The following is a 22,171-nucleotide window of genomic DNA, read 5'->3' as shown; positions in this document are numbered from 1 at the left end:
CTCTCCTCGAATTGGCCAGGCTTGACTTGTCTACTGCGCAGGGCAGCGACTTGGCATTAGAGGCCAACGCAGAGCCAACGCGTGCCAACGCTAAGCTTGGCACCTTGCACCTTGCAGCGACCGCCTTGATCCCGTCGAGGTTCCGAGCTCTTTGGGTTTCGCCGTGCTCTTGTCGCGCCAAGCGGTCGTTTCGTGGCTCCGTCGTGTTGGGCGTCGTTATCAGTTGCCGTACTGCTTAGCGCTGCACGTTGCACAATACCCGCACGACTCGTCTCGCATCGGTAAAGACGCGGCGGCGGTGAGCGTGCGCCACACCGGTGAAACTCGACTCATCCCAGCCGCGGCCGCTTGACCTGACATGCCGACGCCGTCACCACGCGTCCAAGCACCACCGTGCGTGGCCGACTCCTTTTAGAGGCATTCGTCGCGTATTTGGTGAGCGGCATTTTACGGCGTGTTGCGAGTACGCGAAGCAGCAGGCGATCCGCGAGACACTTCCGCAATGTCGACGAGGCGCTCCCGGATCCAGATCAAACCCAACTTGGGGCGCAAGAGCGACGGCCCTGCGGCGTCGGGACCGCGGAAGCCGGCACCGCCAGCCCCGGCGGCGGCTCCTCCACCGCCTTCGACGACGTTGGGTTCCGGTGACAGCGTCGCCGTCACCCAAACGATCGCTGCCTCGTCAGCACCGGCACCTGCACCGCATGAGCCTAGCGCTGCGGACCAACCCGACGTTGCGAGCGTGCCAGACCAGCCGGCCACGGTGCCGGCGGAAGAGCCCTTGACCCCAACCGCGGCTCCCGCAGAGCCGCCTTGCGCTGCGGTCGCCGTCTCGGAGTCTCCAGTGGACCCTCCGGACCCACCGCCGCCAGAGCCCGCCGTGACCAAATCGCCGCCGAAGCGGCCAGCGCCCGTCGTGACCGCTTCGGAGTCTCCACAAAAGTAAGTACCGCCGTGGATGAAAAGCCACGAGGTACTACAACGCGACATTGTCCTATTCAGATGATAACCGAAGAAGTACTCGGGGTGACGCAAGAATTCGTGATTTGGGCACTGGCGCTCAGCCAGCACCTGCACAGGCATATTCAATCGGTTTCCGTGTGCGCATTATTATATTATATGCTGATTTTCCTTTTTTTTTGCTTCATAATTTTTATTTGTCGGAGTTGATCTATTCCTTTCCGTGTCTCTGCTGTCTTGTTGCCTCATTTGCTGGCCGGGAATGTAGGGTTTGAAAGCCCTACAGAAAGCTTTGCTGACCCCAACTCGTGTGAGTGCAAATAATATAGCAGCTATGGCATTCAGCTGCCTGCCACGAGGTCGTGAATTCGATTTCCCTGTCCCGACGGCCGCATTCTGATGCGAGTGCAATGCAACAAATACCTGTGCCATGATTGAAAGATGTATTAAAGTACTTAGGCTGGTAAAAATTAACCATAGTTGCGGCAATGAGGTATAAGGATCAGTAAGGTAACAAAAGGCAAAATGGTGCATATGACCAGCATTTCCTTAAAAGTAACAAACATTTCACTACTGAAATTTCATGTGCTTATAACAAGATTTCAGTCATTGACATACACTAGGTCTATTCGATTCAGCCAAGTTTCTCTGCACCTTCTGCAACCTATTCACGGTGCACTGCATCTAGACCCTCTATTCCCCGAGGTGCAGCAGTGCACCCTGCACCCCCGTGCTCGATTGAAAGGGGTGCAAGGCAAGGTGCTGCCGCGATGCACTGCACCCTTCAACCTTGCAGCGAGTGGGTGCAGCCCGGCAGCCCCTGCACTTTTTCGTTTGAGGTGCCGTGCACCTTTTTCTGAATCGAACAAACCTACTGCTATCAGGCTTCCAGTAAGTCAAGTGGACCAGGCATTTGGACAAGTTGGCGACTAATTGTCCTGAAGCAAAGCATAGTTTGGCACTTGTGTCTGCTTTTTATGAAGCTCTCACTGCGAATAATGCAGCAATAAGGCCTAGTTGGTTGAGTGTGTTACTTGCACTGGTATTCTGAAGAGACAGATTGGGAAGTAGAAGAGCAGACAAGCCCAGACTTGCAACTGTTTAGTGTTGGTGGCCACTGCTCCCGGTATTTCACATCAGGGGGCAGTGTCTGCACATTCATGTCAGTGTTGTTTGTTTGTTTGTTTGTTTGTTTGTTTGTTTGTTAGGTAACCTCACGAGCTTGACTTTAAGGTGAAGTTAGCAGCTACTACAAATCCTCTGAGCAAATTCAGCGATTTCAACCTGAGCCTCCTGTATGCTGTTGAGCGAAATCATAGCCTTGTTGTCTCTTTGTGTTGGGTCCTATGTTTCAAGGTGATCATCTGCAGTCAAAGGCTTCTGAGAAACATGAAACAGACTACCTCAAATCCGCATTTCTACTCAAAAATGTGTGTGTGTGTGTGTGAAGCACCAGTGTATCCAGGCGCCGAATAAAACTTTGAGGAAGAGTGTGGAAACATGGTAAACTTATTGTGCATGGTCTTTCCTGGCATAACGCATAGGGCAGAAATAAAGTGTTGGACTAGCAACACAACGCTGCCATTTGCTGGTGCTACACTCGGCTCATTTTTGTGAAATATATGCTTACAGGGTAGCCAGACCATCCGAAGTAACAGAGCCGTCAACCCCTCAGCAGCCGGTGCCCACCCCTAACACGCCATCGGAGCCACGGACTCGCAAGGCAGAAAAGCAGGTGAGTCACCTTTTGTAAATTGTTTATACGAGCTGTAATGGTGAAGGAATGCTTCCTTGTTAATATTTTGGTTGTACATGCTTTCCCCAGTGTGTGGAATGCAGATACATGTTTTAAGGGACTTTGTACTGCTGTTAACAGGCATATAGCCTAGAATGGTTTTGTTCAAGCTCAGCATTTGGCAAGCTTATCAACTTTTCGCCATGTTTACATCGTTTTTCGCTAGTGGTGTTACTGTGGCGGGTGTTTTTGTGCCAGAATATCTCTCAAACATTCGTAGAGGTGGGGCATTTTCAATGAGGTAATGTGCCAGTTTAATGTTGTGTAATGTTTTTGTGTACAGGAGTACAGCATGCCATTGTTTATGTGTACGAACGTGTGTGGAACGAAATAACATATTTCTTTGTGTATGCTGCCACCAAGGCCACTGAAGTCTCGGCTGCTGAAGTCTACAGCAAGTTTAATATGTCCTCACATATTGAGCATCATGTACTGTAGCACTACGCAAGACAGTGGTAACATACAAAGTGCTGCTGTGTTACCTTTGTCTTGCATCACACTACAACACATAATGCTAAGTCAATCCCAACTAACCCAGTTTTCTGTTCTTATAAAGCTTAACATTTATACAAGCTGTCAACGTGACCTTTGGAGGCAAGGTCAAGACAAGGTCAAAGCAAGGTCAACTTTTGCTTATGACAAGCCTATAAAACAGGATCAAGCCATGGGATTCTGGAGCACAAAGAAGACTGGGTTTATAACCAGCAGAGACAGGGTCCTTATACTACATGCACCAACAGGATCAGATATTGGATTGTAATTGGTTCCGTTATGATACTGGATAAATGTACTGCCCTGCAGGGTTGGTCAACCTTGAGTGACAGTCCTCAGATCACAAAATTGAGGACAACACTCTAAAGTTGAGGTGCAATCTTCAGTGGTCCTGCGCCTTGAGGGAACAAATTGAAATAATGATGCTCTGACTTCTGAATATAGGTGTGACTTTGTCATATAATAGAAATTGTGACACAGCGATTCTCCGCTGACTCACACTGTGGTGCTTAATGGAGCTAAGATTGGTAAATTAATTTTTAAAAATATCACGACAAGGTTTCCTATGTGAATGTTTACATGTACTATAAAGTTACAAGAGTGGTTTGAAGCCAGCTTGGGATTTTTACATCAAAGACACAGCGCACAAGACAGGCGCTGTGAAGGATTAACACCTGTCCTGTGCAAGGTGTCCATCTCCTTCCGCTATCATTTTTACTTATTTTGTTATGAGCCAACTTTCCTAAGAAAATGCTTTGCCAGGATAAAAATCTTCAGGTGGCATGTCTTCATTTTGATTCCTGTGTTAAACAGCGGCAGGTGTCAGTGCTAGCAGAGTTGCGCAGAGGTCTGCCATCTTGTTTCAAAGCCATATGGCAATGACAATCCCTCCGTGCACTGAGTAGCCCAACTCAGTGTAGCGGCAATAGCGTACAGAGCCTGTTTAATTTTTGACGACTCGTCTCACTTGAGCATATTTTAGGCCCTTTTTCTCACACTGTGCAAGTAGAGAGCCATGTGTACAATTGCTTTTAAAATGTACGAGTTGGTCGTACAAGCTGTGCTAAAAGAAAAGAACCGAGTGAGGCACACAGAGACGCATACAGGTACGCTATTATATGTGTCCTTTCCTGCCCCCTGCACATTTAAAAATATTATTTCCATGTAGGACAGTCTGCCACTGAGGCAAGCAGGTAGGTGTCGCACCTGCAAGGTTGGCTTCTCCACAGCAGAGTGGAGAAGCCAACAAGATGGTGTTGCCGAGGCAACAACTCATGTGCTGCTTGACCTTCTGCGTCGTGCAGGTGCGGCGTCGCAGCAGGCGTACGAGTGCTCGAAAGCCACCCACGGACCGCAGCGCCATGACCATGCAGGACCTCATCTACTACAATCCGCCTGGGAACCCCATGCCGTAAGTTCCTTTGCACGTTGCTCTGTTTGTCACCACCATCAGCCCAATCCTGTCCACTGCAGGATAAAGCTTTCCTTTTCAGAGATCTTCATTTGCACATTCTCTGTGCTATCTGAGCCCGAACTGTGCCCACAAGTTTCCTAATCTCATCACTTCATCTGATCCTTTGCTGTCCTTGACAATGTTCCTGTTCTGTCGGCATCTGTTCTGTTGCTATAACAGTCCACTTGCTATCTGCTGTGTGCATTTTATGTGATATGACCACCTGCACTTCACGTAATGTTAAATAGAATGTCACCTATTTGAATTTGATCCCTAATCCAGATCTCTATCTTCTGACATTGTGTGTCATTTTCTTTTGCATCACTCACTACAGGATTCCCATCCTCTTTTTGAATTCCTTTGTAAAGCTCCCAGCTCCAGTTGTTAGTCTGTGCTCGTATCGTCCACTTGCTGTCCTTGATCTGGGTTCTGCTGTCCACCCCTAGGAATATGTCGGAAGTTTCAGCCACATAGATTTTACATATGTGGAATACTGTGACTGTGTCGTTTTATTTCATTTGTTCCTGAACTTTAAATTGCCCTGCACATTTTTTTCTCTAGCAGCAGCTGGGAAAAGGCTCTTCAACACTCTATCAACATGATTTATTTAAGTCATAGCTAGTGTCAGATTCAGAATGCTGCAGCTGACACACCTCTGAAACCACGTTAAGGGGTTCGTGTCCTGCTCTGATGTCCATAGCAATTGCTGTGCTTGAGAGCTTCTTGTGAGTGTGCCAGCAAAGCACTGCAAAGCTTCCGATTTCGTGCAATGCCTGCTGCTAAACGCTGGTGTAAATATATGATTTGTTTTGTTGTTGTTTGATAAACGTCCACTCCCGGCCAGTGACGAACATTGTACAATATCGGAGGCTTGCACTGCTCTGCTAGGGCACTCGCGATACACTGATGAGCCAAACGATCGCCAAAAATACAGGATCAGGCTGCAAAGTCATGAAACCCTGAACTTGACTGTGTACTACGTGCAACAGTTCCTCACGGCCATCGTCAGATGGCGCATCATGTGGATGCAAGCACTGGATGCAGCATATCTGTTGCGCCGCTACTATTGTGCTCAACGACAGCAGTGAGGGTGGGTCAGCATAGACAGGTGCATTAGAGAAAGCAGCCGTGTCACTGAAGAAGACACCAGAAAACAATAATGCATTTATGATATCGTTAAAAGTAAGGATGTGCGAAAACCAAATAGTAGATTTGGTATTGAATACCAAACAGTAAATAGTGAAGTTATGTTGCTTTCCAAGTTTTGCTTTCCATTTCTTGTCCAGAAAAACGGGAGGGCTTTCCCATATTTATGGCGGATGGTTTCTGTGAGTTATTGTCTGATCATCAAGGCCAATCTGCGCAACAGACAAAAAGTAGGGACTGCGCATCACATGATTTGACACTGCTCCGCACGTTCATTGGTGCGACATACGCGGTTGGTGCCGATGGTCGAGAGCGGCCGCCTTTTCACTGTCGAGTTAGGCGCATCGTTTGTTGCCTGTTCATAGGTTCTCAAATAGGGAGGCCCACGGCCTTCTGGTGGCTGTTCGGCCCGATCTTCACACATGCTTCCGTGCTTTCCATGCGCGCTGCTTTCGTTGTTCTCTCTGTCCGGGTTGCATGAATCGTTTCATGTGGTCCTGTCATCTGGGATGAACCTTGTACATGCAGAGATCACGCTCTGTGGAAACACTGCATATATCAGGGCACCAGCCGTGGCCAGGTCTTTTGCTGAATATACCGTATGTTCGAAAAGCCAAATAGTAGATATTTAGAAGGTTGACGGTTTGGGCTAGTTGGTTTTCCATTTTAGACTCTGGTACAGCGCGAAGCGGGACAGGGTACACTCATCTTCACGGTTGTCCTCATTTTTTTGCTGTGCCCCCTTACCCCCTTCGCGCTCTACCACACAGCCTAAAAAAAAAGTAGATATTTGATTTGTGAATTGAATTATTCAAGGTTTGCTTAAAAATCGAATACAGTCTACGCTCAATATAACGGACCAGCGTACAACAGACTTTCGTATATACCGGACAATATTTCAACCTTAGTTTGCACTACCTATTTTATTAATGCAACGAAGTTCGCTTTTAACGGACTGCGCTACTACAGACTATCGGCTACAATGGATGAAATTAGTGGCAATTTTTGTCAAAACCGGGCGTATAAAGCGGACTTTTGCCATGTCGACACGGGCTAGCAGCTGACTTGCCAGGGTAAGCCAACGATCGTGGCTCAATATCGCACGCGCTAGCGAGGAAGGAAGATGGGGCGGGAGCGTGCCATCTTTCGTGCACAAGGCACGGAAAGGGGGGGGGGGAGGGGGAGGGAGAGGGTGTTTATACTAAGCAGCCGCCATATCTTGAAAGCGATCTGCAATGTGGACAAAGTTCACCCAGTGCCGGCAGCTTCACGTGCGCTGTGCTTTCAACGTTTAGTTCCCGTTGAAGCGAGAGACAATGCGAAGGTCAATTCGCCCGCTGTTGCGGCCACACTTTCTCACTCCAATGTTATGACAGCGACTTTCCGCGCTCGTCAAGAGAGAGGTGTTCATGTTCACCTACGCACGCGCATGACACCATGCTTAGTTAATTTAGTGAGTAAGCGAATGTTTACAACTTTATACGGCTGATAAAACTACTATCCAACTACTATGTTGTTGCACATTGCGGCCAAAGTTTCGGAAGGGAGGCATTTCGGATATTGCAGACTTCGGATAAGATGGACATCTTTTGTCAAATTATCAGGGTTCACTGTAACGAGAGTCAACTGTATTCACACACTCCTAGACAAAACAGTAGAATACTCATTGAAATAATGTTTGGCCATGCAAATTTCAAATGTACTTCACTGTGTCCTACAATTTGTAATATCTGCGCAAGGCCATGTTCACATTCAGTGTCCCTTTTTCCCCGTGTATTAAAATAGGCTTGTTATTTCCTTTTCTGCATCACTTTCCTAGCTGTTGTGTTCAGTCAATTGATTAATGTGGTTAAATGTCCCAGAGCAACCAAAAGTTGTGAGATAGAGTTCACTGGAAGGCTTCAGATTAACTTTGACCTCTTGGAGTTCTTTAATGTGCACACATCTAAACACACGAGCTTCTTTGCATTCCGCTCCCATCTGTATTCTGCTGCCGCGACCGAGAGTCAAGCCCGTGACATTGTGCTCAACAGCAGAACGCAATAGCCGCTCAATCACCATGACAGCTCTGGCTGCATTGTTCACGAGTGCAGAGTATCCTGGCAGCAGCAGCAGTTACTGAATGTTGAGAATAGTGCTTGCTTTTGGCTTGTTGGCTCGCATAGTTGAATCCAATTTCAACACGGTTCAGCTGTATGAGGACAAGCGTGACATCAAGGTGCGAAGAATTGGAGGATGCGTGCATGCGTCAGTTGCTTCTATCTGTGAATTTCCCTTGTCCTGTCGCATCATTTAGAAATATTGCATGTTGCTTGCTGCAGTGAGAAGTCATCCAAAACGTTGAGCAGGGACAAGGCTGTTCCGGAGACTGGGTCAGTCGCTGATGTGGAGGAACAGGAGGCTGTAGACGATGTGGCCGAGCAGGAGGAGGACGAGTCCGCAGAGGTGGGACCCCGAGTCCGACTCGGTCCCAACGGCGAGATCACGCTGGACGAGGAGAGTCTGGTGATCCGCCGGCAGGTGGCACAGCCCTCGACACGCGCCATTGTATACGAGACGGGTGGCGAGACCAACTACGCGTCGTTCCGCAAGAATGCCAAGGGGCGGCGCACGTGGACGCCGGCGCAGACTGCGCGCTTCTACCGGGCGCTCAGTGTCTGCGGCACTGACTTTACACTTATGGCCACTTTCTTCCCCAAGCGCACTCGCCAGGACCTCAAGGTGAGTGAACGCTGTCTGTTTCCCTGCTGCCCACAAAACCTTTAGCACTTGACAGCAGAAGAGTTCAGTTGCACATTTATTCACTGACCGTGATTTCGCGTGGTTATACTGCACTAAACATTCAATAAATGTACGTTCTGACTTAGAGGGGCTAGTATTAATGGGTTTTAATTTTAGGTTCGACTTCACGGCAATGTGCTCCATGCTGCTTAGAAGCCGCCTTTAAAGGGCCCCTTACCAGGCCGCTCAGAAAACTTTGGTTATACATGGGAAGTTATGTGTCCTCTAGGGAGTGTTCTGCCGCAAAAAATTTTCAGATCGGCTCATAAATAGCCAAAATATTTCAGTGCCGCGAACTCATGATTTCAGGAGTTGCGCTTCACCGCAAACAGACACTCTCTCCACTTGCCCCATCTAGCCTCCGCAAGCGAAATTCCTTCCCTGTGTTCTCCCATACCGGAGCTTGGGGATCGCGTGACGCATACATCATGATCATGGGCCCCGGTTTTTTTTTTTTTTTTTTTTTTGCTTTTTTGCATCAGAGCACATTTCCGCTGACAGCGTCGTGCATGAGCTGTTGTGACTGTCTCGTTTCGCGCAGCGCATGATTTTGAAAGCTATGCACGAGAACACCTGACCAGCCATAAAAGTCAGTGCTACACGAATACAGTACTGAGGAAGACACAAGCTGATCACAGAGCATGATCGTGTGCTGAAACATGGTAGAAAATGACGTAGTTTCGGTGACTGCACGACATGGGAACAAGCAGACGAAACGGAAGTACATCTCTTGCTACAATGAGAAGTAAAACAAAAACATGCAGACTTTTGGTTTATGTGTTTTATTATTTCTCTAAGCTTTAATTAGTCTATTCAAGCTATGTATTACACAAATAACAGATGTTTCCTTGAATCATTGTCAGTCACGTGTCACCACAAGCGACGTCACAGTGCAAACACATGTACGTAGTAAGCACACTAGCACATGTACGTCACCTTCTGGCTTGGAGCGCAGCGGCCGAGAGGAGAAGGGCAAATGGCGTTTGGTTTAAAATTTCATATCTTTCCGCGGTGCGTGGCGGTGTATTACTTTGCAGACACGATCATTATCGTGCGTTGTATGCTCTGCGCTTGACAGCTCGAAATGGCCAGACCTGGTGAGGGGCTCTTTAAAGGGAATGTTGCATTGCCATGAGGCTGAGGGAAAGCAAAATTTACGTATATAGTAAATAGAGCATGCTGCATTTCCCTAGACAGCAACCAGGAAAGCTGCAGGTTTATCCTTGATAATGAGGTAAAACAGGTTGTCTACCAAGTTGACATTTCCAAATTCCCTGAGTTTTCCAGGTTTTCCCTGAGTGCTTTTGCAATATTCCCTGAGTGATGCAGAACTACGTTTTATGTCAAGACGGGCTGAAACCAAATCGCCCGATGTTGTCACTGTCTAGTAAGCATATGAAAAAATTTAAAAAAAAAAACGACTTAATCCAATTTGAATACTAAAGAGTAGCGTTTATGTTATTCAAAAAACGAATAGAAGGGAGGAGTTAGTAAAATGCACAGCATATAAAATGTCTTCGAAAAAAAAATTGCAAATTGAGTCGGACATCCTCAAATACAAATAAAAAGGAGATGCACACAGAAGCAAATATTTTCGAATGTGAGCTATTTCTATCAACTGATAGCAAGCTCAGTGGTATGAGGCCTGAACTTTGTCACAATTGTTGATTCTCTCTCAACAGCCTGTAAGTCAATGTCAACTCTCCCGACATACTCTCAGCCCGCGCACGACGGCTCAGTGTTGTGTTTCACTGCTTTAAAGAGTTTATTTTGGTTTGGATGAGAGACACCTGCATCTCGGCATCGGCCAACACTTTGTTTTTTGAGCTCAAGCTCCTTCAAAATGGCGGCAGCTAGCTTCCATTCCCGTTCATTCCTCAATGCGTAGGTCCTTTCTCTTCTTGTCCTCCTTCCGCCACTTGTTCACCCCACGGACCATTTGAAGCATTTTCATAGTCAGTTGCACAGTCCACATTCGATTTTTCGAACTCCCTAGGGGCCGCGAAAACGTCAGAAAAATCGGCCAATTGGATAAAATAAATGCATGTCATTTACTGCCCTTAAGGGCTCAAACCGCCACAGGCACATTCGAAAATGCTCTGAAGGCCTGTCAGTACACGTATTAGGCATATTGGTGCTCATACTGTGACAGGAAAGACTGGGTACACACGTGTATAATTAAGGAATACATAGTGTGTCCCGTGGCAATAGCCCTTTCCCACGCTTGTTGTGCTTCACTGCAATACTTTTGTGTATGCTTCACCAAGTAACATTTCTGTACAAAGGTGAAGCCGACTTTCGGGAACCGGCATAATGCAACGCCACGTGCTTTCCAAGCTTCTAAGCCAATCGCGAAGGACCACAAAGGTGGAGTCCATGCCATTGCTGACAGCAGCGAGTTCTTTCAATAAAAAGTGCGGCACCCAACGGCAAGAAACTTCATAGCGAACGTCGAAGCAGCTAGGCCTAGCGTTGCCGCAGTGGTGGCTACGTGTCAGCGGATCTGCTTGCAAGGGTGTCAGTTCGAGGTAATCAAAATGGCAGCGGTGGTGGCTTTGATTAATGCCGTTTCGGACCTGCTGTCATGGCAAAACGTCTGGAAAATCGGACGGCGAAAAGTTTTTGTGTCCGAAATTTCAGACGTTGTGATACATTGACTCTATGGGGTACGTGGTGGTGCCACGCTTCCGTCCAAATTATCGGGAATTTGGAAAGTCGGTCGTTGACTGTGCACTGGCAACTCCTCCAGCCGACGACAGGGCATCAAGGACAAATTATTACGATTCCTGTCTGTTACTCGAGCCAGCATTACCACGTATTTCGACCCTTTCAATAAAATTACAGGTAATTTTCCCTGATAGAGGCACAAATTCCCCGGAGTTTTTTCAGACTACTCAAAATCCTTGAGAATTCCAGGTTTTCCCGGTTGGTAGACACCCTGGTAAAAGGGCTTCTCCATGCCAGTAATAAACTCCCAGCAATCCATGAGTCAAGTATGGGGGAAATTAATTCTGTTGAACAGTCAGGAAAAGCACGCTTCCACAAATACAACACAATCCTCACTTGTGTTCAAACATTTGTTCATTTGCGTCGCGAGTTTTAAATATGTTGTAACTTGAAGGGGATCAAAGCAATGCCGAAAAGCATTCAGGTTTTCAGCAGATCCAAGTGCGAGTGTGCCTAACCTTTCATCGTCATGCCATCCAGGGCCATGTGTGCTGGAGTGTTTGCAGTGTTACGAAAACACTCTACTGAAAGCATAGGAGCATTCAACGGAGCAGGATGGGGTGCTCCAAGTTTTCATTCAGGTGTCGGATTCCTGTGAGAAGCATCGGGGCGCAAGCGGAGAATGTTTTCTGAGTTAACCGCCACACAGCTTCATGTGCTTGAATTGCCAAAGGTTCTTTCTCATAAAAATGCACGTGGCTCTACTGAAACTGGAAAGTCAGTTCAAATCAGCTCACCTTATTGTCTGCCATGGTTAACCAGTAGCAGTGGCGTGCGAGGTCACAGGTCCAACTCCCAGTCATCACTGCTGTACTTTGATGGAATTATAATGCAGAACTCTCGTGTAGCAAGCTTTGGTTACTTGGCGGCTGAAATAACCCGAAGCCCTTCGCTGCGTCATCTGTTTGTATCCTTGACTTTTCTTTGGGACATTAACATGAACATTCAACGAGGTTACACGTTGCGCAGGGTGAAAACAGACACTTGTATGCATGAAATTTAGTTGGATAGCATTTATTTAACCACTTCACGAAAGCTTCACCTCAGAGATTCTAGCAGGTGCGTTCAATCTGCATAGCATATATATATATATATATATATATGCCGTATTTACTCGCATACTGAACGAAGCCCCCACTTTTCCAGTCAAGAAGTGTGTTTTCTTCTTTTCCTTATATAATGATAGCACCCTGTAAGAGACACATGGTACGATTTGGCGTCTGATATGCCGTCCGGTGGGTACGATTGTGTCAGACACCGTATCGGACGACAAATCGCACCGTGTGTCTCCTACTTTTATTGCGACAGCAATTATATGGACGCTCCAGGCGCATTTTCGGTGTCATCGTCGTCGCATGCTGTGGGTGCAAGTGAAATTGCGCGAGGATAGCCAACAATTGCGGCTCAATCTCGTGCACGCAAGAGTGGAAAGCGGGGAGGGAATGAGTCATCTGTCACGCGCATGGTGCTGGGGGGAGGGAGGGGCGGCGGCGTTTTACTCTGGCAGCAACTGTGCATTGCGTGGCGGCGTGCGTCCTACCTTGAAAGCGATCTACGTCGGCAGCTGAGTCTAGGTGCGGCGGCAGCTCATACCTTTGTGTGTGCTGTGTTCTCACTGCTCGGTTTGCGTTGAAGTGATACAAAGCACGACGTTCACTTTGCTTGCTGCTGGTGCCACACTTCCTCATGCCAGAATTCTGATGGCAAGCGTCCGCAGTCATCCACTTTGATGTGTTCATGCTTGCAAGTTTATACAGCCGATAAATCTACTACCCTTACTTAGTAAAGCTTTCTAAGCATTTGATATGGTAATTGATGGTTCGCGTTTCAGTTGAAACTGCGACTTTTTTAGAGGTGGCTGCGGAAAAAGAATTGCTAAAGTTTTATCCCGCATAATAAACACATCCCCCAACTTTGCACCACATATCCTTTGGGGGAAAAAATTCGTTCATTATGCGAGTAAATATATATATTTTTTACTTTCCATCCGTAGTTTTTGTTTTTGTCTGTGTATTGTTGGTTGTTGTCATGTTTAAATAGATTTCACCTTCTGTCTGCTTTGCAGAACAAGTTCAAGCGTGAGGAACGCCGCAACCGGGAGCTCGTGGACCGCACAATCAGTGAGTGAAGCTGCTGCAATCCGCACAAGGCTTTGTCTTGAAGCCTCTCCTCAAGGCAGTGTCATTGAGTAGAGCATCAGCTATAAGTACGGTTCAGTATTTTCAATTTTTTGCTTTGAACGCACATTTTTGTTTTTTTATCGGTGAATCTATATACAGCTAAACACATTTTCAATTTTCTCTCAGCGAGTATGTGAGCTGGTTTTAGCGTTGCTGTTAAAATAAAAGGGTGTAAAATGGCGTCAAGGGCAACTTCAAGAACATAAATCACAATGTAAGCAACGACAGGCCTCCTCCCCACCCCGTCCGGTAGCCTGTATATGCCAGGCAGTGGTGAGGAGGTTACACAATGGAGACGGGAGACCCGCTCGCTTGCGTCTTCACGCATCCGCAAGAACAGTCGGGAACGTTCGAGTAACTCAGTTACTCGAGCACCTGGCAAGTTGAAGAAACTCCCCTTTTTCGGTTATAACCGAATTCGGTAAAATAAATTTGGCGGACTTTTTTTTTCTGGTTCAAACTGAAAATGCTGAATCCTACTTACAGACGTCTGTATACTAGATGCATTGGAGTGCTACCATCTTGGACTTGTAGTAACACTGCCATTGTCTGATGATGGCAATGTTTGCACTGTACAGTAAAATCCCGGTAATTAGAAATCTCTTAATTCAAAATGATGGATAATTAGAACTGCTCTGTTGGTCCTGGCAAAGTCCCATGTGTTGGAATAGAGAAAGCCGCGCAATGGTTATTTCGAACAAAATGTCTCTCTCATGGACCGCTTTTCATACAAACCTGAGCCACAGGCACAGGTTTGATGCGGCACTAGATACCGTAAGGTCACATGCCGTAAGGATGACATGTGGGAAGCCGAGACCGACCCGAAGCAAGCAGACCAGTGTGTGCCCTCCTTTCCTATCCGGCTTAAAAGGAGCAGGAACGAGCCTCTAGAGCGTGCCTGATCACGTTTCATCATGCATGCTCACTTACGCCTGCCTCCCCCCTCCCTCTCAGCACGTACAGTAATCCCTCATTATAACAAAGTGAGCAAAACGGTGAAAAAAAAATGCATTATATAAGCGGTAAAGACCGGAAGGGGGCAGCTTTGGAGGAGCAACGATGTCGAAACTGGCAGCAAGGAGGCGAGGAGTTGACACGAAGGCGAGTGGGAGGAGTGGCTGGCATCCAAACCGCTTGCAGACTGGAAAGCGAATGAGGAGGAGAAGGCAGTGGCTGCTCTTATAGGGGGGTAGGGTGCAGAGGTCACAAAGGAATGTGAGAGTATTGCGCTGGAAGGCGCCACAAATGCCGTGGCTAGAGTCTAAAGTTGTGTTTATTGTGCTTAAAAAACGATTAGCCGCTCATTGTGGGTATGTAGCGTGATTGTGAAAACTGAATGTTTTGCATGATCGCTGGGCAACTTTATCCCGAGGTATGCAGCCGTGAAGGTTGCAAAACTTTTCGGTGCACCGTTGTCGATGACACTGTGCTAATTCTACGGTTCGAGATTCGGTGTTTGTGCACAGTCACGTCCGCACCATTGACAAATGTCGGAACAAAAGTCAATGACCCTACCACTTATTTAGACCATTTAGCCTAAAGTTGGATGGCGCGAATCGAGCATGACCGCCTCAAGAAAATCACCAGGGAAACACCAGCTTGCGTTGACCTGCCATGTTGACAGCCTGAGTCGCCGCAAGAAACGCTTGGATTTTTCATGTTTTCAGCAAGTTATCAATTGACTTGTACTGTAAAAAGTGCAACGAAGCTAGGGGCAGTGTTTTATTGCGACGCAGGCCGATTATGGCGAGCGGCGAGCAAATTTCTAGACTGGCTTCCCCAAGGTCGTCTTCCCGATTTGTTAACGTAGCTCCTTGAGTCAGACATGGCACTTATAGTCGGAGGAACACTTCTTGTGTGCTTTTCGGCATGTTTCAGCACTAGATGTCCTCTTTAGAGCAATAAAACTTTGCTGATCGAGCTCACCTCATGGAAGGCTACGGCGCAAGTATGCCCACTGTCTCTTGGCCACTTTTTGGCATCCAAGAAACCACGGTTTTCTGGCATTACAAAGCGTGAGGAAAACATTATTTTCGTGTGGAGTCTATCACGGGGAACACCAGCGGTGCAATTGTGACCGAGGCTAGGGTGTACTGCACCATGGAATCTGACAGCTTCCGTTTGCTCCTCAGAAAACAGCTGGGAGCACTCGGCACTTGTTTAGTACTCGTTACTAGGCAGTCGTCGGTCGTGGGTTTGGTACTTTTGTGGCCTGTTCTGTGCCTGCATGAGACTAATCAGCCGGCAGTAATAATTTGACACTGCATGCGCAAAAGGGTCGCCGCCGAGCCTTCACTCGCCACTTCGCTCTGAGCGGGTCAGGCTCTTCGTGCGCTTGGAGTAATGCAGCTTAAAATGCTTCCGTTTGGGTCCGGACCGGAAGAAATTTCGAATAAAGCGATTTCGTTATAACGAGGGATTACTGTACTTGATCACATTACCTTGTGCTCACTTACGCTCCACTCCTGGCGTGCGCAAATCATCTCCAACATTGGGCACACAGGAGGACGGCGCACATCAAGCCACCATCCTTCTTGGGTCACCCTCGCTCATTCTAGAGCGCAGATTTTAGGCGGCCGTTCCTGCAGCGAGCGTCGGCGCCGTCCCTCGGCGTCCTCGTAACCAAGCGAACGAGCACAGCGGGGCATGAAAGGCGACGATAGCGAAGAGAGTGCAAGGAGGAAAGCAGAGGAGGAGGGTACGCGAAAGCGTGAGGAGAAAAGCGTAATGCCGCGCACGACAGGCTTTGCGGCGACGATCGCTGCAAGATGTCGCTTGAGTAGCATGTGTCGTCTGTATGGAAACAGAGCAAAGCAGGTGGTTGCTGTGAATTGCACCCACATGTCACAATTAGCGAGGCAGTCGCGCCACACTTTGCTCCGTTTGCAACGTGCCACACGACAAATTGTCCGCACCAGTCAATATATCGCGAAATGAAAACATGTATGCAGCTGCACTCAAGTTTCGCATTAGAGAGTATGGTAATCGTCGGTGAATTTTTTCCCCTAGCACTCACAGCAAACGGCATGCAAGGTGCAATCTTATCTTACTTGGACTTGTTATATCAAACATGGGCTTCTTGTCATACTTGTCGTCGTGTGCTAGTGAAGAAAGACAAGAGTTTTTCAGTGTGAGCCCAGTGGCAGTTTTGGCTTTGCACACTGTACCGCACAATTGAGGGCGCTATATTTAAAAGGGTTCTTCTTAGTGAAAATTCAGTTTTATTCATATAAATTTCCGGTCCCCTTTGAGTTCATATTAATAAGATTTTCCTGTATTATCGTCGATTTCTGTGCATGACAGTGGTCGTGCAGATGCATTCATTGTTTCCCGATGACAATGTTAACTTTTCTTCAGTGCTCACAGAATTGAGGAACGGTTCCTGCTATACTCCACGACATTGGCACTCCTGAAATGAAAGCAATATTGCCTATACTGCATCTACTGCTGCTGACGCACAGAAGCAAGATTGTTACAGCAGCTGAGCATATGCAAAAGTTGTGGGCTTTGTCTTCAATATAGGAACAGTGGCTGTCACATTTATTCTTAGAAACCATAGGCAGCTTTTAATAGCAGCTGTGGGAGTCCTAGTCAAAGAGTTAGGCTGAGAACAATAGGTTTAGCTGGTAATGGTGACAGTTTAAACTCGATTTAAAGGGGTCCTGAACCACTTTTCATCCAAGTCAAGAAATGCATTTGACATTAAAACAGACTATTTCAGAAATACTTTGCCTCAAAAAGTAGTTCAGTGCATTCAGCAGAAGCGGCATTATTGGTAATCAGAGATTGCTTATGATCCCCTTCGCGGTGCTACTGTTCCTTCTACGGCGGAGCGGGGTGGTGCCCACAGTGCTCTGTCTACTGAATGGCACTGTGTCATCATCTACGCTGTGGTAGACGCAGCTACATGCAAATGTAGTGGCTAACTAGGTGCACGACAGGGCTGCGCTCCCATTCACGTGCTCCAGTCTGGCCGTGCTATGTGGTGTGGACCAGCTTTGTCCTGCACCAGCTTGACCAAAGGATAGTAGCCACATCCAAATTGCGCATGCTGTAGCTCAATACAAAGGAAAGTCTGCCAAGGTGTCTCGCCAGGAGTGAGCGCGCACCGGCAAGTGTACGCCTGGTCTGACCTTATGTTTCGTGTGGTTCGAGGCTAGTTGAGTGTTCAAAAGTAATAGAAGTTAGCAAGACCCGATGGCTATGGCACTGGTAAGCAGTATGGCCAAACTTCCATTCCCACGCGGTTGGGCGCGGCTGAGCGTTTGCAGACGGTCGCCAGCGACAGCATAATAATCATACAGGAAGTACGTATTTTCTATTGAAATTCAGAATGCAGATTTCCCAGCCCGTTTATTAAACTACAGTAATAGTAGGAAAAAGCGTGCTGATCCATTGTTCTTGATTTACGTCAGCTATTGGCCAATAGCAGCCACATATGGGAGTCTTTTATATGATGAAATATAGCAGCCCAAAAATAGTGAGGAGAAGGCTTCTGTTGAAAAGAGAGTGTTTGAGAACGACGTGACTTCACATTCCACTTGCAAGCTCCACATCTCGCGTACAACTGCAAAGTTTGGCTGAGATGTTTGCAGCAGCGTATGCTATCTGCGGACTGTGTTTTTTCACCGACCCTGACAGGTAGTTCAAGATGCCTTTAACGAATGCAGATATAACAAAGAGAATGTGAAAGTTTCCTTGTTGATATCAGCATGCGGCAGATATGTGTATAATAAGTACTGTATGTAAAGAAGGTCTTTTTGTGTTTCATACAACTTTGTTATAATGAGGTTCAACTGTATGTGGTGAAACAAAGCAGCAGAACATTTTGATTAATTCGAGCACACAGCGTTGTGGTGCTTAACCCCGTTAATTATGCATTGTTTTTCTAGCATGTCTGTGCGTTGTGTAATGTCGGCTGCACCTTTTTAAAGCTCTTTCCACAGCCCAAATTGTGTGCCAATGCTCCAGATGTAGTGTGTCTGAAACGTGAAATGTAATTAGTTGTCAGTGGTGGCAGGTTATTTATCATCCACTGTTCATTGTCGTTTGCAGATGACCCCACCCAGTTTGACCCCGAGGGCCTGGAGGAAGAGACCGACGAGCCTGACGAACCAGAGCCCGTGCCTAAGCGTGGAAGGGGCCGCAAGCGCAAAACCCCACCCACGGAAGACATCACCGTTCAAGAGGAAGTGGTCGAAGAGGAGGTGGTGCACGAAGAGATCATCATCCAGGACGAGCCGGAACCAGACAAGACCGCAGAGGAGACGACGGGGCACGCCACAGGGACGGCCGAGTCTGCAACGACAGTGGGACCACTTGTGCCGGGAAGCGCAGCGGTCGGGACGACGCCACCACTCAGGCTGCAGGCTGGGCAGCTGGTGTTCTACGCCAGCCGGACACAGGAGCAGGTGGTGCATGTGTTTGTGGTGGCACCGCCGCAGGGCGGTGCGAGCAGCGAACTTGCTGCACGTCTCAGCAGTCCACCCTTGCCGCGCGTTGCGACAGCCCCGCCCTCCGCGGCCTCCTAGTAGTGTTTTGCTTCTGTGGATGTGTGCATGTGTGTGCTTGTGTGCGTGTAGGCACCCACGGGACCTGGTGTGTTTTGGTGCACTCTCGAACATGCTACGTGTTGTGGTGGACGTTGTGTGTTTGTACGTGAACATGACCCCAGCGCATTCGCGGTACGCACGTTCGGACGTGTACCTTTGCTCACGCTTAGCGTGGAAGTGAGCTTTTGTGCGGGTGCACTTGGATGGTGGCACAGTACTGTTGGGCCAATGGAAAGGCGAGGCGCCTAGAGGTATGCTTACCCCCCACTCGCCTCGTGCTTTGCCGATTCCCTACGCTGTCCAAATGGTGTGCCGTAGCAAAAATTAAGCGAGGTGCGGCTCGGCAATGCCAGTGCAATCTTTCCACACTGTTGCCTTTGCACATTTTGTGTGACAGTCCTAGCTGACTAGAACCATCTCGTCAGACTTGTCAGTGTCGTTTCACTTGTATCTCGACGCATGTTCTCACATAACTGGCGTTGCTTACGATCATGTGACCAAGCGAAGCGTCTTATCGAGTGTAGGAGTGCGCGTGAAAACGTCGTCTGCTTCACTGACGAGAGAGCCTGCAATGAATGGGACTCATTTTGTGCTTCCTAAAACAGAAGCTAACCAACCAAAGCCACTCTTACATCTTTGAAATAGCTGCCATTTTGCGTGAAATCTGCATAGAGGTCACATGGCAATATTACTTCATATATGTGACAGTCAAGCATTGCTATTATTTATTGCTGATCCTCTCAGCCTAATGTGTCGGCCGTCTGCTGAAGACGCCATATTTTATTTTAAGTGCCCTTGCACTTGAGGCTGCACTTATGTTCCATGTGCTCTCAGGAAACTTAAGAGACTTCTTTTTGTGTGTGGACATTTCTCTTAATCGTGCTGACGTGAATGAACAGGCGTAATTGTGCTTTATATAAGCGTCCTGTTGGCATAGTTTGGTTTCCTGTCGTAGTGGAAACTCTCGGATGAATGTAGTTCCTGTATAGATCATATGCCGGGTGAAAGCATTTACACTTCCAGTATTAATACGGTATTTATTCTGGAAGATCCGGCAGTGGCCATTCAGGCCAAGTGCAACTAGGGCTCTCTTAAAAGGGGAAGGGCCTATTGGCTGCTGCACTGCGAGCGTACTCTAACAGATGGTTTCGAGGCATTTCGTGTGTTTACTGCACAGAACGTATGGTTTGAACGAGCACTGTTTGATGGTAGTGGCTGAACTAGATGCTTGTACTGCAGAAATGGCAAGTTCATGGCAGAGGCACTGCAGTTCACTTTTCCGTAACATGGCATATGTATTTGTCGTTAGCCGCCTCACCTGCAAAGTCGCTGATTGGCCAGAAACAGTTGCATGTCAAGGTGTACGCGTGGGTATCAAGAGTTTACCAGCCTCTGTTACGTTAAAGACGCTTGTAACCTAGCTGTATGTTGGGTGCCCGCCGCAACCTTTGTGCAACTGTTTTTGCGCTCTTGACTTGTGCACCACCCGGAGTTGATAAATGGAGGTGGGCACCAACCTGTGTGGCCTGTTGAGCCACAAAACAAAGAATTGTCTCGTGGTCCAGTCAATGAAGAACCAAATACAGATGGCAGGTTGATCGTTGAGAATAAAAGATAGCACAAGTGTAGCTGTATTGCATTACATGCCATTGTGCTTACTGATAGTGATGCTGGGCTGTTCCGGCTCGTCAGTCTTGAGCTAGTTCAGGAGATCATTGTCATTTCCCTGGAAGCTGGCCGCTTATCAGAAGAAAGAATTGCTTGGGTATAAGAGCTATCTGCTGAATCACCCCTGTGACTGAATAGTGGGAATGGCCCTGCACTCTGCCTATTGGTGTGTTCATGATCTGCAATGCCACGTGCTGTAATGTTATCACTCTGACCCTCAGTATCTTGCACTGATCTTCTCTTCGTATTGATAGTACATTATCAGAAGCGAAAGATGTGCTCGGCTTGCTACCAAGGCAGACTGAACCATGTAGTGGGCCTTGGGGCTGCATTCTTTTGCAATTTTAGATCTCCATTGAACTCCATCTTTATTGAGAGCTCTGAAATGCCAGAGGTATGATGAGAGATTCACTACATAGTTTGTAGTTAGCCTTGGTTGCACACTGAGCTATATGTCTTTGCTTTTGATAATCTGGGCCTGTTCTTTGTGAAACTTACTTTGCATAACATTGGTCTATGTTCAGGTGGCTGCCAGTCACGATAGCAGTCGGTGTGGTGATATGAATGTCTTGAGGATGAACAATTAAGCAAAAAGATCCAGTCAGTGTAGTGATTTGGGCAAGTTGGCCGTTTATGGTGAACTTGTTTTTTAGCATTCACAGACACGGACACACTGAATGCTTTGTGTGTCCTGTACCCTCTCCTTGTGTCTGTCAGTGCTAAAACAAGTTGAGAAGTTTTGCCAATATGGGCGTTGCACACTTTACTTTCAAAGTAAGTTCCCAGCCCAAAGTGCTTGTAATTCAATAGGACATCAACCTGTTACTGTGCTTTCGCTGCCAGTACTGTACTAATCTGAGAGTATGGAGAAGCTTAGCTTACTACAAGTCTGTACACTGAACGAGTAGGAGCAGAGTGGTATTACATGGCTTATGTCTAGTCCAACTGCTAGGCAAACTTTTGCAGTAGACAGTACGGTCTGGCTGAAGGCTTCAGGAGATGGTAGGCCTGTTGTTTGTGCTGGCCACCATGCTTATCCGAGATATAAAGTGAAAGCCCTGTACAAACTGCCTGCTTCTGACCTGAATGATAAGTCCCTGGCGAGAAATTTTTTTCCCATCACGCAAGGGGCTTTCCTGAATTTGAAGCCGTAACTGGTGATGTCTGTTTAACAAATGTCTGTTTGGTTACGGTGTCTTTCTCGATGCTGTGCACTTGCTAAAAGAAGTAGAAATGGATTTTGCACAATTCCTGCTCAAATAAACCTTCTCCAAGTAGGTGACCTTCAGAACACTTTGTGCCGCATGCAGTACCCAAAAGCATGGCCTTGAGAATAGTTTCTGCTATTCTGAGGGGGCACTTGCTGAGGTGCTAAACAGTGATTCCACCTGTGTAATCAGGTTGCCGAGAACCTGTA

General features: G+C 47.4%; 1 protein-coding gene across 1 annotated transcript; it reads left to right on the top strand.

The window, feature by feature from the left end:
• The first annotated feature begins 112 nt into the window (after nt 1-112).
• Nucleotides 113-22,045, top strand: Bdp1 (transcription factor TFIIIB component B'' homolog Bdp1). The gene is made up of 6 exons (XM_050167506.3): nt 113-942; nt 2,593-2,695; nt 4,552-4,658; nt 8,168-8,567; nt 13,420-13,474; nt 18,590-22,045. Exons 1-6 carry the CDS (start codon nt 503-505, stop codon nt 19,063-19,065), a joined length of 1,581 nt encoding a protein of 526 aa, XP_050023463.1. The 5' UTR covers nt 113-502; the 3' UTR covers nt 19,066-22,045.
• The last annotated feature ends 126 nt before the right edge of the window (nt 22,046-22,171 follow it).

The sequence above is a fragment of the Dermacentor andersoni genome, chromosome 11, assembly GCF_023375885.2.
Source record: "Dermacentor andersoni chromosome 11, qqDerAnde1_hic_scaffold, whole genome shotgun sequence".
Lineage (NCBI taxonomy): Eukaryota > Metazoa > Arthropoda > Arachnida > Ixodida > Ixodidae > Dermacentor > Dermacentor andersoni.
This window is presented reverse-complemented; position numbering and strand designations above follow the sequence as displayed.

Excerpts from the sequence above, each read along its gene's own strand:
- Bdp1 (XM_050167506.3), top strand. The coding sequence starts at position 503 with ATGTCGACGAGGCGCTCCCGGATCCAGATCAAACCCAACTTGGGGCGC. Across the intron at positions 943-2,592 it reads GCTTCGGAGTCTCCACAAAA|GGTAGCCAGACCATCCGAAG; the intron begins GTAAGTACCGCC and ends ATATGCTTACAG. Across the intron at positions 4,659-8,167 it reads CCGCCTGGGAACCCCATGCC|TGAGAAGTCATCCAAAACGT; the intron begins GTAAGTTCCTTT and ends TGCTTGCTGCAG.